The sequence below is a fragment of the Atractosteus spatula genome, chromosome 13 (assembly GCF_055471065.1).
Source record: "Atractosteus spatula isolate fAtrSpa1 chromosome 13, fAtrSpa1.hap1, whole genome shotgun sequence".
NCBI lineage: Eukaryota > Metazoa > Chordata > Actinopteri > Semionotiformes > Lepisosteidae > Atractosteus > Atractosteus spatula.
The window spans coordinates 26,486,706-26,501,545 of record NC_142718.1 but is presented as its reverse complement, the minus strand read 5'-3'; the positions used below and the strand labels follow the sequence as shown (position 1 = coordinate 26,501,545).

The following is a 14,840-nucleotide window of genomic DNA, read 5'->3' as shown; positions in this document are numbered from 1 at the left end:
TAGAAAAAGCAAGAATATTACTTTAACATAAATGAAGTGTTAATGTATAAATGAAATAGTGATGGTATTATGTATTGATTAAAGCCGATAAAAGTAAACGGAGAGAAAAAAAAAAGCTCTGCCCCGTGTGAGGATCGAACTCACGACCTTCAGATTATGAGACTGACGCGCTACCTACTGCGCTAACGAGGCTCTGCATTGACTCCCCCAGAACGGTAATAAAAGATACATAAGAACTACAAAATCCTACTAATGAGTCAATATTTTTACGGCACCGCAGTGTGAGTCAGTGTCTGTGTTGGAAGAAGAGACTTGTTTCCTTTCGGCGATTTAAGGAATGAAATATCTTTGTAGAAACCGTCCAAGTACTGTAACAGCCTGCCCGTACGCTTCACAGGGCGACTCGGGCACAGTTGCTCCAAGTTAGAAAGGCTTGTCCCTCGTATTACAGCTCTTAATGCTCGATACTTCACAATCAAGAGATAACTTTTATTCTCGATTAAATTAATCTGATTAGCAAAAAACAAGAAATAAATCATTACAGAAACCACATAGAACAAATCAAGCCAGACTGGTAAATGTCGCCAAAAATCAAATAAAACTGGCCATTCTTGCGCGAAACTGGCTTCAGCCTGGATAAACATTGTTGAGCACAGGTCTGCAGAGGATTAACTAGGTTTTTCAAAGATAACCGATCATGTTATTTTTCGTTCGTCTGTTGAGGGGAAATTACGGTTCTTTAAAAGACGAGCATAATACTTCCGGAAACTAGTTAGTTCAGTGTAAACACTTTGATTCTGAACACAATACAAACAAACGAGCGGTCGAAAGGCGAGTTTATTGATGAAAAATGTAAGATTCATTTTCAATGAACTATTGGAGACTGTGCTTTATCCTGTAGACGAGAACCTTCAGTCTCGCAGTATCACATTTCACCAAACACTTGCACCATCGTAAATGCGTAACATCTAGATGTTCTGCTGTCGTAAAAAACAGCAGTGTGATTACTTGCAGTTAGAACACAAAGAATTTATCAGACCAGCTCAGGTTGCTCCCAGATGGAAAAAGAAGCTTAATTAGCGCTCTTCTTAAATTGTACAGCTGCTCTCTCTCAGTAGTGGCACAGACGGAACAAAGCGACTCGATTTCTCCGCCAGTTTCTAAGCCATCGGCTTCAGCCATTAGCGTCTGGCAGAAACTCCGGAGAATACAGAATTGAGTAGCATTTATTTTTCTATACGTGCACGTCCATTCCCAACCATCCGAATCCTAATCTTAAAAAAATACCAATATGTCTTACAAAATGGGGAAAACCTGCTGCTGTAAATCGTCAGAGGGAAACGCAACGTTTTTGGCACTCTCCACTGTGTTCCGCGTAATGCTGCTGGATGTCTGATCTTAATTGCTTCTGACCCCATATTAGTGTGGATTTGTTTATTTTCTTTCATTTTTTAAAATTAAAACCTATATATTTCTTTAAAAGAAAGCTCCCTAGTATCCTCATTGCACAACAGCAGCTTATTGCTCTCTGAAACCTGACAATGGCGATTAACAAAATCTTTGGATGCAGGGGATTTATATTAATAATATATAGTGTTCTACGCTATTTAAGGCTCCAAAATTGAAATACTGTCCTGGATCGTGAGGTTTATTGACCATGTGTGCCTGCAAAAGATCAAAAGCAATAAAAGAGCCCTTTTAAATGAACAGCTATTTAAGATTTCCTCCAGATTTTTCACTTCTTAATGAAATTTGGAATTTACATTTTACCCAAGGCCAAGGAGGAATTCGTACATTTCAAGGGTTAAAGAGGTGGAGGAAAATCCCTACTAGTAATTATAATCCTTTTTGCAGTTGAAGCTATAATAAATTTGCCTTTCAAGGATATTTTCAGCGTAGCCTGGTTACTGGGCTTTTACAACTTCTGTTGACTGAGTGGATTTTCACATTGTAAAATCATGAGACATAAAACCTGAAATTTCTTTAGGGATCAAGTTACGTCAGAAAACTTGGAGCTGAAGCCGGACCGGTTTTTTAAAAATGTTTTCCATAGATAAAAATGCAAAGTAAATCAAATGAATTTAAAAAAACCTGCAAAAAATGCCTCTTTGTTAATTTAATGTTCACAAATTCCATGTTTAAACTCTGAGAAAAGCTCACCAGAAAAGACTGAAGAATGTGCCAGTGCCCACTGAAGTATTATAAAAGTGAGTCATAACCCTCAAAGTAAGAAAACTGGATTGTTCTTCTAAGTGATCACGCCTGTAAAGAGACTGGAGCTGTGTGAAATAGTGTTAGCACCATGGAAACAGTCTGGACACTTACATATATTGATTTTAATGGTTCATCATCTTTTAAAAATAATGCGTAGAAAGTAGGTCAGCTTGCTGCATGTTGAATAAGCCCCTGTTCGTCAGACACAGTTGACGGTCCCTTAATTTTTGGTGGGAGAGAAATATATAATTAGGATTCATTAGTGTGGATAAATGAATGGAACCCATAATTAATTCATCAAACATCATTTGATGTGAATCAAAGTAGCTCCTGCGGTTGCAAACGGAACACGCTGTACAGCTATGCGTCAGTCTCATTTATTGTCCCGATTTCTTATTGCATGTCCTCTTGAGAATACACAGCGTTTCTGGTCTCACATACACCTGTTTAAAAAAAAAATACAACTAATCTTTTAAACTGCGAGGAAACTCGACTCTTTCCACTAACTGGCATTGTGGTCGAAGGTAAGATGTGAGATCCACTGTATTCCAGGATATACTGTACCAGGGGGCACTATGCCACGTCCTGCAAACCTGATTTGGTGCCTCTAAGCATAAAGAAAAGCTGTGCGTTTACCGCCAGAGAATTTGTCTTGTCCAAATCCACAGCACAGCAAAGAAAACAAAATGGACTTGGAAATTGGAACTCCCACCTGCACTATACACAAAAATAAAGCCCAAGAAGCAGAAACCAGAAGACTGCCAGTCTGCTTTCACAGTGCCCTCTTGTGGTGTGGAGGAGAGCTGTCCTCTCCTGCCATTCAAATACAGTTATATTTGTGCGACGAATGTTTGAGGAAATATAAAAATAAAATATATCTTTGAGAGCATTTGTAAGAAAAGAATGCTGTTCTTTATATATAATTTCACCAATACATATGTAAAGAATGTACCTCATGTATCATGTATGTATGCTTTACATAAAGTGTCTTCAAGGGGGAACTGTGGTCCGAAACTCTCAGACTGGTTACTAAAACTAGTAATAAAAAAAATTGATGGTATCTTTATATTTTACCAATTCTGAATTAAGCACAAAATTGTGAACTTTGTGAAAGTACTACATACTTGCTACGTTGTCGCAAAGCCCTGTTTTCGTCATTGATGGGCGAGAGAGGAAGTTCGCGTGAATTGTGACGTGAAGAGGCCCTTCCTGCTCACTAGTCACCGTAATGGCTAATGTCACGTGATGTCCAAGTGAAGAAGTACAGGTTGAGCAGCAGACATTTCACTGCAGAAATGTTCCATCCTGATCTGCGTACAGAGTTAAGAAGTAGTATTTGTCAGGAAAACCTTCTCAAAATCAAGAGCAATATTTCTATTGGATTAAAAGAGCTGTATCCACAAACCTGCTTGTTTACAGTGTACCAAAGCCGCTTCATGTCACCAGAAGTTTTACGTCCTTTTCTGAATCTCAGAACATGGCGCTACATATACCTAGAAATTTAATCTTTTGTGATATAAATTGGAGGTTTTACACATTACTGTGCACATTTGACTTTCATTGTGGTTTGAAATGCACTCATCAATGCTGATTCTTTCTAACCCCAAAATATAAAAATAGCATTGCACTTCCCCATTAAGAGGCTTGTGGGTGCTAACAAGGGGGGAGGAGCTTCAAATTAAAAAGCAGGCTCCCAGGCTAGTATTTTAGTTCTCCTGCAGAGCTTTGTGAAGGTAGAAGGAAGTCTTTCACTCCCTGCAATGTTGGGGACAATTTCTTGAACTTCTTTCCTGAAAATGAGGACTTTCAGGTGGAGATTGTAAAACATAAATGCATAGTACCTCGTGAAGGCTCTGTGGATAATGATGGCGGTAGTCCAGGATCTGCAGGGGAGATGTGGATGAGATCCAGCTAGCTTGCAATAGCATCTCCTGGTTCCTGGCTGCATGGCTGTGCAGGACCAGACTGCCCCCATAAGGGAACCTGAAAACAGCGATGTCTGAGATCTCTTGCGTCTCAAAGGAGGACATGGGGAGAGGAGATGAGCCCTGTTCTCCAGCCCAGAGGCAAGGAGAGAGCGGAAAGTTACCCAGCAAAGACAATCAGGATCATCCAATGATGGTGACATGTGAGGGTCTGGAATTCTAGTTTGTGTCTGCACCTTTATAGACCATACTTGGAGAGCAGGTTTTAGATTGGATGCAAAGTGCTAAACATGAAAACTGCCTTCCGATAGCATTGAATTTTTGAGCTGAAAACTGTTTCTAAATTCTTATAAAGGAAGAGCAAAAGATGGTTTTTACAGGTTTCAACATCACAAGGTTAAAAGTGGTCCTGAGTGTTATGCTTTATGAGAGATGTAATGCTGATATTAGTCACTAAATATGAAAAAAAATCAACTTACTGCATAAAAAGAAATTACACTAAAAAAATAATAGTGCTATTTACATTAACCCCCAAATTACAATAAATAGTTTTGGATTTTCCTGAATGTATTGCTTATTAAATAAATAAGGGTGAGACTGGTGTGGGTCTGTAGCTATAGCATGGAAAGGTGAGGTTAAGATTTGAGGTTGTTGGAGGGTGAAGTTACATCCAGAATTGCCACACAGCCCATCAAAAAATGTCAATTTTTCATGATACATCACCACAATCACCAAGGGCACTTACCTTACACTGATGCACTTTCCTTAATTCCTCCAATAAAGGTTCATCAGCAAATTTAATTTTGAAATCCATAATTAAACATTCAATAGATTTTGATACCGATAATTAGGTATGTGTGTGAAGAAGTCCAGACAGCAAGTGGAAGGCAGATCCCTTGTGTACACCCTGGTGTCCTGGCTGAATTTCGCCCTGGCCTTTACCAATCATGGCCTCCTAATAATCCCCATCTCTGAACTGGCTTCATCACTCTGCTCTCCTCCCCACTGAGAGCTAATGTGTGGTGAGCGTTCTGGCGCACTATGGCTTTCATCACATCATCCAGGTCGGGGGATACACATTGGTGGTGGTGGAGGGGAGTCCCCATTACCTGTAAATGGCTTTGAGTGGAGTGTCCACAAAAAGTGCTATACAAGTGTAAGCAATTATTATTACACCAAACAAATCTACACGAAATCCAGAAGATTTCCTGAAAGCAGTTTAATAAATTAATATACCCATGCGCAAATCAAATACAAAATATTACAACCAAAGCAGAAACTAAACATTTAAAGTTGCACGTTGAATTTTGAACGGCAGATTACTTCCATAAACATTTAGATTTTATTCCTGTTAGAGGTGTAAAAATTCACCTAAAATATATAAAAATCAACAAAACCAACTAAACGAAACAAAAAAAGCTCATCACTTTTTTTAAAAAATATTACTGTATCTATGTAACATCCAGATATAGTGTTTCACAAAATCTGCCCATTTTGGCATAATGAGCTACATCCACAGGACAATAGAAAAGCAGAGTAACAATGCTTCAGACTTCACGATCTTTAACACATGCCAGATTACTGCTAATGGCTATCCAAAATAAAGAAACTCCGCCACATTTGGTCCATCTCTGTTGTAACAACCCCCGACAAAAATGGGGAGTCAGACATGCAAATACATTTATCTTAAGGTAAAAAGAAAATAATCCACACCCATTAAAAGGGGAAGCAAAAGGTATATTTTATACAGATCCATTGGCGTGAAAAAAATTACTGTCGTAAAAAGGTTTCTTCGTATTCAAGTCTCTGCAAAAACAAAAGACTTAACAAGTCGGGCTCAAAGCCGAGTTAATCAAAACCCGATTCCTTCATCCATAGTGTTCAGCTGCTGCCATCTCAGAACAAGATGTCTTCGTTCTTGATCAGCGTCTCGACCACCTGCCGCTGATAGCGGATGTCGTTAAGAGCAGCCATGGCGTCCAGGTCTGGGGCCCGCATGAGGGTGGGCCCAAACACGATCCCCAGGTTCTCCGCGTTCATCAGATTGTCTTTTTCATTTAGGGTCACCCTGCAGGGGGCGACAGTGCACTTTTAATAGCAGCGAGGTGGCGGGACTGCGGCAAGTCTTCCCGCAACCCGATTTTTACCCTCGTCGGAAGAGACCCTTTCTTAACCACTGCATGAAAACGTATACAGAACCTGGCCTACCAGGAAGAACTGCTGGAAATAAACCACTGTAAAGAGTGCGGAATAAGAGGAAGAGACTTGCCTGGGCCAAAAAACACAGAAACTGGACCTTGGGGGCCAGCTTCACACAACCTCCTCTGAACAGTTGATGTTGAAACATCTGTACTTCTAGTTGCATAGAGCTCAGCTTGTATTTCAGGGGCAGTTAGTCGCTGGTTTCACAGACTTGTGACTCTAATGAAGGTATTCTCCGATTCTGAGGTCACCTTCGGACTGCCTGACCTTTTTCGTTCCTCATGAGGGCCAGTTTCTTCATATCATTTGATAGTCTTGGCCACAGCAGTTACTGACACTTGCAAAGATCTTGCAATTTGTCTTAAAGATTGACTTCATTTCTTAAAATAATTATAGCCTGTCTTTTTCCCCTGCTTGGTGAGCATTCAGGAATTACAAACTTTTGCCCATGCTCCCTATATTTATAGTCATCGTAGACCCTCGCCTGTTTACCGATAATTGGTGACAAAATGAGGTAACATGCTAGTTAACTGTGAGAACATCTAACAAAGACAATTTTAAACTTCTTTTAGTGTTCTAACACCATGTTATACACATTTCTGACTTTTAACTAACCTGGGCTTCAGACTGAAATCTGCTTGCTTTGGGTGTTCATTTTATTGAAAATGAAAAATTAACATTTTCAATGCTGTTTCTCTTAAGATTATAAGTGGACATATCATGTAATTAAATATTAAGTGTTTATAGACACCTTTATACAGTTAAAAGCACAGATAATCATGGAAAAACCTGGTTTCAAGCAGGTGTTACCACTCAAATAGAAAAAAAGCATATATCTGTATAAATAAAAAATACTTTACTGCATGAAAAAAACACATTTTAAAACCTTATAATTAAAATAAGTAAACACCAAATAGAATAAAGGGAGACCAAGTGTAAAACTAGATTACTAGACTAGATAATTCAAGTAAAGGGAGCAGCAGTTCCACCCAGTCAGCAAGACGGATCTGGAGTTTTGAACACAGTGACAGAGCACGGCGAGCTGAGCATGAAAGGCAGAGGCCTTGGGCGGCTCACCTCTTCAAGTGTGCCATGAGATACCTCAGCGTTTCACAGTGTGCAGGTGGCAACAGCTTCAGCGCTTCATGCAGCGCCTCTAACTGTTCATCAGGGTCTGTGAGCTCTGCAATACAATCATTCCAACAAGTTCAATTAGGCGTTCAAGCAGAAGGGCTGAATGTACTGTATGGTGCTCCTCGTGGCAGTTCTAAACAAGCCACGTGATAAACAGAATGTGATTGGGATACTAGCGTTTCATATTTCATACAGGAATAGGAAGGAAGACAGGACACTGAGCATCAGATATCAAAATGAATGTTACTAAAGCAATTTCTACCAACTTCTATTAAGTTATGATCTCATCCTGCTGTTTTGAAGAGGTGGCTAAATTCCGTACTTTAATTTATGAAGAATACAAGGGTGAAGAGGGCATGGTATATTTTAAGTAAATCTCATTTTCAAGCATAATATTTAGGGTTTGATTTTTCTTATAACTTAATCAGAAAAATACCACTGGATCGTGACATTTTTAATTCCCCTAATGCCTACAGATATTGGGTTACCTAATATTTTACTAGTGTTTTAACAATATAGATTTTGAAACTCATATTTCCCACCTGATGTGCATGTAAGAAAGACATCTTATTTATTTTACACTTACTTGCAGCCTCAATGAACCTGGGGTAGGCATCATATGTGATCACAGGAATGGGCAAATCCCTGAAGTACAGTTTAAGTGCACCAGTGATAATATTGATATCTTCATACACATTCACGGAAATGTCTGCCTTTTCACCATCTGTGAAGAGAAACCATACATATTGCTTGTTCCATGTTTAAAAAAAAGACAAAGATTCAGAAAAATTGATGAAACTGTACTGACACTGTATGAAAGCAATTGTGATCTGCCACAAACGGAAATCTGCTTTGAGTGGAATTGGAAAATGAAAAGAGGCAAGAAATCAGATTTTACAAGTGCTGTAAGCTGTCAGCTATTTCAGTTTGACTAACAGGTTTGGAAAATAAAAAGTCTGATCTGCTTCTTAATCACAATCAACAGCGCACTCAAGACAGCCCACACAGAGGCACAATCAGAATCACAGACAAAAAAACATTTTTTTGATTTAAGTTTGTTGTTTCACCGCCAACCTGTAATTTAGAAACAAATGTCTTATTTAAACTTAAGAATAAAACTTTCTGATTTCATTTGTTTCTGAGAGATTTAAAGATGCTTGCAATCTCAGAGCCCAGTAAACTTCAAGCTGATAGATTTAAGCTGTTAAGTGAAAGCAGCTGTGCCTTCTCTTCTCTTAAGGCAGGAATGTTACAGTTTCTAAGAGCGTGCTTGCGCTTGTGACAGGACTGTATTAACTTCAAATAATGTCACTGGGCCCAATAGACTCTTCATGAATACCATTTGATGGTGACTGATCAAGTCTTGCATTTGAAGCAAAATCTGAGAACATTTCTTTGGAATAGTTTACAAAACAACTTTTTTGGAAGGAGCTTAGAAGAAGTTTTTAATAACCAGCAGATAACCTGTGACATTCCTGTTTCCACTGGAGGGTTTTATTACCTAAAAGCTAATATAATATTTTTCAGTCTGGGATACAATTGCACATACCACTATTAAAGCACCAATATTTCTTCCTATCTTCCCATTAGGATGTAACCCAATTTGGCACTTCAGTGTAAAGCACACATGGGATCTGTTTAAGAGCTGATATTGCAGTATTTTAAGTAAAAACATACCTCTGTCAAATGCCAGCTTGACATCTTCAATTAAATCACTGAATCCTGATACTCTGTACAGGCCTTCGGACTTCAGACCTTTAAGGAAACAAATGCCACAAGGTGAAAATGTATATTACATATGCAATTATAAGGAGCCATCAAAACCCATCTAATAGTCATGCTTGTATGTCTAACAGTAAAGCTTTTGTTTGAAACCTGTAATAGATTGTTCTGGGTCTGAAACTGTACAAAGCAATGTCAGATTATTCTTGACTAGGAAATGAAACTGGAAAATGTCTAAGAATGGAAAGCTTAAAATAAGCACAGCATCACATATAGAGATAGCCCACATATTCAAGAAACATGAGATGCTTCATCCAATAATGCCAGAAAATTGCCTTTGCAAGATGTCATACCACAATATACCTAAAATGTTTTAATTACTTATTCAGACGTATCTGTAAAATATATTTCCCTGTAGAAAAATAGATAAAAACATTAACTCCACAACAGTGGAGTACAGATGACCTTATCTACCTGGAACAGCTCAGAGAATAATTATTTATTCCCAGTTATGTTTAATTAACCGCACTGAGACTCAATTTCTCAAAATAATTTCTCTGGGATTTCTTTAAAAAATGCCTGCACTGCTAGCAAAGAAAAGGAGGGGAAAAAAGTCCTTTTCTCTTGATTTTTTTTCAAACCTGTTGCACTGCAGGCTCGTTGCTGTCAGGAGCTGTGTCGGCCAGTTTAAAATGTCCTTGGTAAGGGCTTTAAAGTGGTTATAGTGGGAAAGTGCAGGGGGAGGGGAAGTGGATGAAAAAATGTTGTAAATCAATAAAACACAGATGCTAATGACACTAAACAGCTGTTACACATAAATTAGTCCATCTAGTATGGATTTTCGTGGAAGAAGCAAGTGTCCCCAGATACTCCTTAATCTCAGAGCTCTGTTCATATCCTTATCCATAAAGACTGGGTAATGAAAGCTTGATGTTGGGGTAGGTCTTTCTCTCACCTCTTGATTCTATCTCCCGTATGCACATGTCCACCACCATGGGCCTCTTGGTATTGTGGGCTTTCACCAGCGTTGTGAGATCGCAGCTGTAGACTTTTTTCACGTGCTTCAGGTCTGGCTTGCAGTCATTGGGAACCACCTTGGAGCACTGCTTGTGGACATTTAAACCGCAGTCTAAGACACAACAAGGGGAAGAGTGAGATGAGAGCGAAATGCAGTGTTAACATAAGCAAGAAACATCTTGCGTTACCTACACAACTGAAGAGCTTCAGCAATACCAATAGGTGAAACTATTTTACACTGATTCTTGTTTGTGTTACACAGAAGCAGTCACACCTAGTTGCTCACTACTTGCCCTAGACATGGCATTGAATTCTACACCCTCCTCTGATAGCAAATGGCACCATTTCCTGGATGCTGCCAGGGCTGTTTGGATAACCTTGAACACTCAATGTATTTTGATGGAGAAGTAGCAAATACAAAAGCAGGTTAACAAACACTGATTAAGACAACATTTGAAAGGCTAGTTAATCTTAACTGCCAATTCTCTGTTCCTTTTTTACTCCTGTCCAAATCACTCTAAAAGGCGGATTTGTTGCCCATGAGATTAATATTAAATCTGCGGTTCATCCTCTCTCCCAGAGATAATGACATAAGTGTGCTCACTGAAGAACGAATATCTGACTAGTCTAGTCTAGGGTAAGCTAACCCTCTTAGCTGAGCATAAGCAGCTTTTGCAGTTACTAACAGTAATCTTAGAGTGAAATAAAGTCAATGTGATTTTTAGATGTTTGAAATGTGTAGTGTATAAATTTATCTACAGAGCCTACGCAACACCCTGAAGGTGTTTGTTATGAAAATGACACCTCGCATGTCTTACAATATTTGTAATCTTAGTGTACCTTGTGTTTTTCTGCACATGTTCTGGGACTGTCCGTTTAATGCAGCATTCTGGAAACAAGAAGCTAGTGTACATCCATATTGGTACATTCTGAACTGATGCCTCAATGTAGCTAACAGCAAGATTAAATGTTACACATTGGGAGACACTAGAAACATTAGACCTAGTTTCCAGCTTCATAGTTAGGCCCCTGCTATAGTGAATTATTAACCATCAGCATTATCATTTATTAATCTCCTGAATCACACTATGAGCAATTTGTATATAATTCTTTATGTGCTCTGTATTTTGATAAAATCATGGTAGTTCATCACAAAATTTAGATGACACATTATATAGCTTTAGGTCTCTTTCTACAATTTTCTGTCCTCAAAATTAATGAGGAACTAAAAGTAATTCTTTTAGATGTGTGCACTTCCCTTTAGTGGCTTAAAGTATAATAAATGATGAAAATTTCCTGTATACATAGCTCCACCACAGAAGTTTACAACAAATGAATAAATATCCCCGCACCTGGAACACATTTTCTACTGGGAATTTTTCCAGTATTCAATCGGGGATAAAGTACTATAGCCAATGTCAATATGGACACAAGCCAGGTAACGGTAATCAAGAATATATTAAGATATAAGCTATTTTAGATGTAGATTTAAAGTCCTCATTTTAGAACTTCACTATAGTTTCCCCAAACTGTGAAAGGCATTATTGCATGCAATATTTTTATTAATATTATTTTTAATCTTTCACATAAACCATTTCATTCATTTTCAGAAAAAGCATAAACAATGTCTTACTGTTGCAGCATTTAGAAAGCCCCACAGGAAAGACAAAATGTTAGAAAATACTGTTGCCAACTTTCAGTTTCTTATGAAACAAAAGAGAGATTTGGATCCTGTCGTTTGTTCATCAAAGTGGTTATACAGAAAAAACTGTGTAATTAATGAAAACAAAAGACCTTTTATAAAGCGTTTTTTTAATCCCGTTCAAAAAACTTTGTATATATACCGAAGTGCAACAGCTTTAAAAATATATTTGGAGACAGGAAAAAGAGGAACTATTTTAATATATTAATTTCACCCATCTGCCCATCCACTATCAGAAAGCTGCTTAATCTCAGTAAGGGTCACAGTAATTCAGAGCCAAGACACACAGGCACAACCACAAAGGGATGGTTCGGAGACAACAGAGACCATAGGGAGGATATCACAAACGCCCAGAGAGCCACACACAGATGGAGCCCCAACCTGGGATCAAACCCTGGACCCCAGATCTGTGAGGGAGCAGTGCAATCTACCATGTGACTGCACCACCTCCGTTCATTTCGATAGAGCAGTCCTAGTGTAAAATTCAGATTTGCGTGAACCGATTACCTCATCTGCTTAGCAGAGACAAACTCGGTATTCTTTATTCTTCTGCCCTGCCAGAGCAAACAATTCACAGAAGGTACGGGTTTCACTTCTTTTGAGTTCAATGTTTCAGCTGTAAGTCCATTCCTTATCCGGCATAAATTATTAAAACAGTTTTTCCCAGCACTTGTCTTAGACATTCTTAGTTCAACTGAAAATTAGGTTACCTTCAAAATTGTGTTCCAGTGTAGAGGTTAGCACTGAGCACATGAATTCAGACGTACACTTTTAGTAGCATGGGAAACTGCATGGTTGCAATGAGTGGTCTTTCTGTGGATTAACAGCTATGCTATGAAAACAATGTTTCCCATGAGAGAGAAGCATGTTAATCACCAGGAGGCATAATACATGAAAAGTACTGCCTTTCTATTAGGCACATTGAAGCAGATTTCTATTTTCTCTTAAATCCCGAGATCCCTATAATAGCAAGCAGCAGCAACGTTACTGCTGCAGGCAATACAAGACCTATTTTACCAACATTAAATAGGACATTTCCTCCGAGATTCAGAAAGAAAGCACACATTTCAAAAACTTTTAAATGTCTTGACAGCAATGCATTTCACCCTCTTAACCCCCAATGTCAATAAACATATAAACATCTTTTAAAGCATAAAATGCTATTATTAATCTAATAGAGAAATTCGTTGAAACCTTCTCATCAGAGGAAAAGAAACGTCAAATTTAAGCTTACCAACAAGACAATGACAATTATAAAAGGCAACACATAAACAGAAACATAATCTGGAGAATGGTTTGCTACCAGTAGGAAGCATTACCCAACAGACTCTCATTTCTGACCTTTCCAAAGTTCCTAAACTGCTTTAATTTGGGAGTACACAAATCTTAAAACAGGCGCATTAAAAATTCCCCTAAAAACAGATCTTATCAAAGAAGTTGAATAATTCAGCAAGTAACAAAATAAGATACAGCTATCTAAATAAGTGCCTTTACAATTCCGGGATCAGAATTTCAAGCTTCAGGAACAATGCTTTCCTGTGCATGCTGACTGCTTTTTTAAAAGATATACCCTGGAGGAGTCTGGAAGCCTTTATTTATATTCAGTGATGCAGAAATGTAATTACCTTAGGAGATATGAATCTTTCAAGTGCTCACGAAAGCTGTTTTAATAGACTGTCCTATTTTAAAAAAAAATGTCATTATAAGCACTATACTCTACAAGTTTATTATACCTAGGTGTCAGTGTTCTGATCTCTAATTCAGTCAGATACGTTTAGTTTAATGCATTTTGAAAATATTTAATACACAAAAGACTCTTCAAACAGATAAACCATAATGTTGGGTTATGTCTCAAAGCAAGGATGCTCCAGTTAAGAAATGTAGATTTGTCTCTAAGCCTGATACTGAGGTTCAGTTAACATAAGAGAAGGATTAATCAAAAATAAAATCATGCTGTTAAACGCATGTGAGAGACTGTTTATGAAAGCTCAATATACCCATTAACTGATACATCTGCTTATTGGGTGAACATACTAAATAGTGTATAAAACCTTTAAAATGTATTCAGATTTTTTTCTGTTTCTATTCAAAATAGAATACAATATTTAACAATTTCGCAGCTAGTTTTCTGCTTTGACCTAGCTACTGTTTTTGTTCTTGAATTTTAATGCTTATGGAAATAGCCATCTTTCAAACTGCTTCGAGCTGCTCTCATCATTAAAAAGAAATGCCAGCTTTGTTTTCCTTCACAGGCTTGATGATATTAGGCTGAAGGCAGCCTTTGATGAGGAAATGTGGCACAACACGCACCGACAGTGCCTTGTACTTTGGCACCCAACCAAACAGTGGCAGAGATAAAAAAAGATTTATATTTTTCAGATATAAATCTGAAAAGAATAATATTCATTAACATTATGGCTAATGTGGATCAACAGGAAAAAAATAAACTTATGTTTCGACATATAAAGCCTCAGTAAAAAGTAAATGTTTAGCATAATGTATTCCGCTTTACAAACCCATAAATAATTGATCACTATGCTCTCTTGAACATATGTGTAGTACAATTTGTCACATTAATAATATATGAAATACATAAATCAGCCTCTATTTTGTTTGCATAATGAGCTGGTCAGACTACATACTGTATATAAAAAACCTTATAGCAAATCAAACAAGAAAACATTGCACTAAAACTATTCAAAGGACAAGCTGATCGAGTTCCACTACACATTTGCTAACATTTTCACCTGAATTTCTTGACATTTCGACTGAAATACAAATTTTGTTGAAGAAAATACCTTATATGTATATGATGTAAATACCTAGAAGTGCCAAGTTACTGTCAAATGATTCTTACTAAGTTTTACAGCTCTCGGTAAGAATACGCTACAATAGATCTCTGCATCCAAAACTGTAGAATGCAG

General features: G+C 37.8%; 1 protein-coding gene and 1 non-coding gene across 2 annotated transcripts in view; both read right to left on the bottom strand.

Annotated features, from left to right (window-relative positions):
- Positions 1 to 119: 119 nt before the first annotated feature.
- On the bottom strand, positions 120 to 192 carry trnam-cau (transfer RNA methionine (anticodon CAU)). Its single transcript has one exon. It is a non-coding gene; the product is annotated as a tRNA-Met (tRNA).
- A 5,151-nt stretch (positions 193 to 5,343) lies between these two features.
- chn1 (chimerin 1) overlaps positions 5,344 to 14,840 on the bottom strand; it is a 57,677-nt gene continuing 48,180 nt past the window's right edge. The window contains exons 10-14 of the mRNA XM_088930266.1: positions 10,153 to 10,326; positions 9,153 to 9,230; positions 8,062 to 8,199; positions 7,419 to 7,524; positions 5,344 to 6,207 (exon numbers count right to left, since the gene is read on the bottom strand). Of these exons, the coding sequence (XP_088786392.1) occupies positions 6,036 to 6,207; positions 7,419 to 7,524; positions 8,062 to 8,199; positions 9,153 to 9,230; positions 10,153 to 10,326 (668 nt within the window). The 3' untranslated portion in view covers positions 5,344 to 6,035. The remainder of the gene's footprint in view (positions 6,208 to 7,418; positions 7,525 to 8,061; positions 8,200 to 9,152; positions 9,231 to 10,152; positions 10,327 to 14,840) is intronic.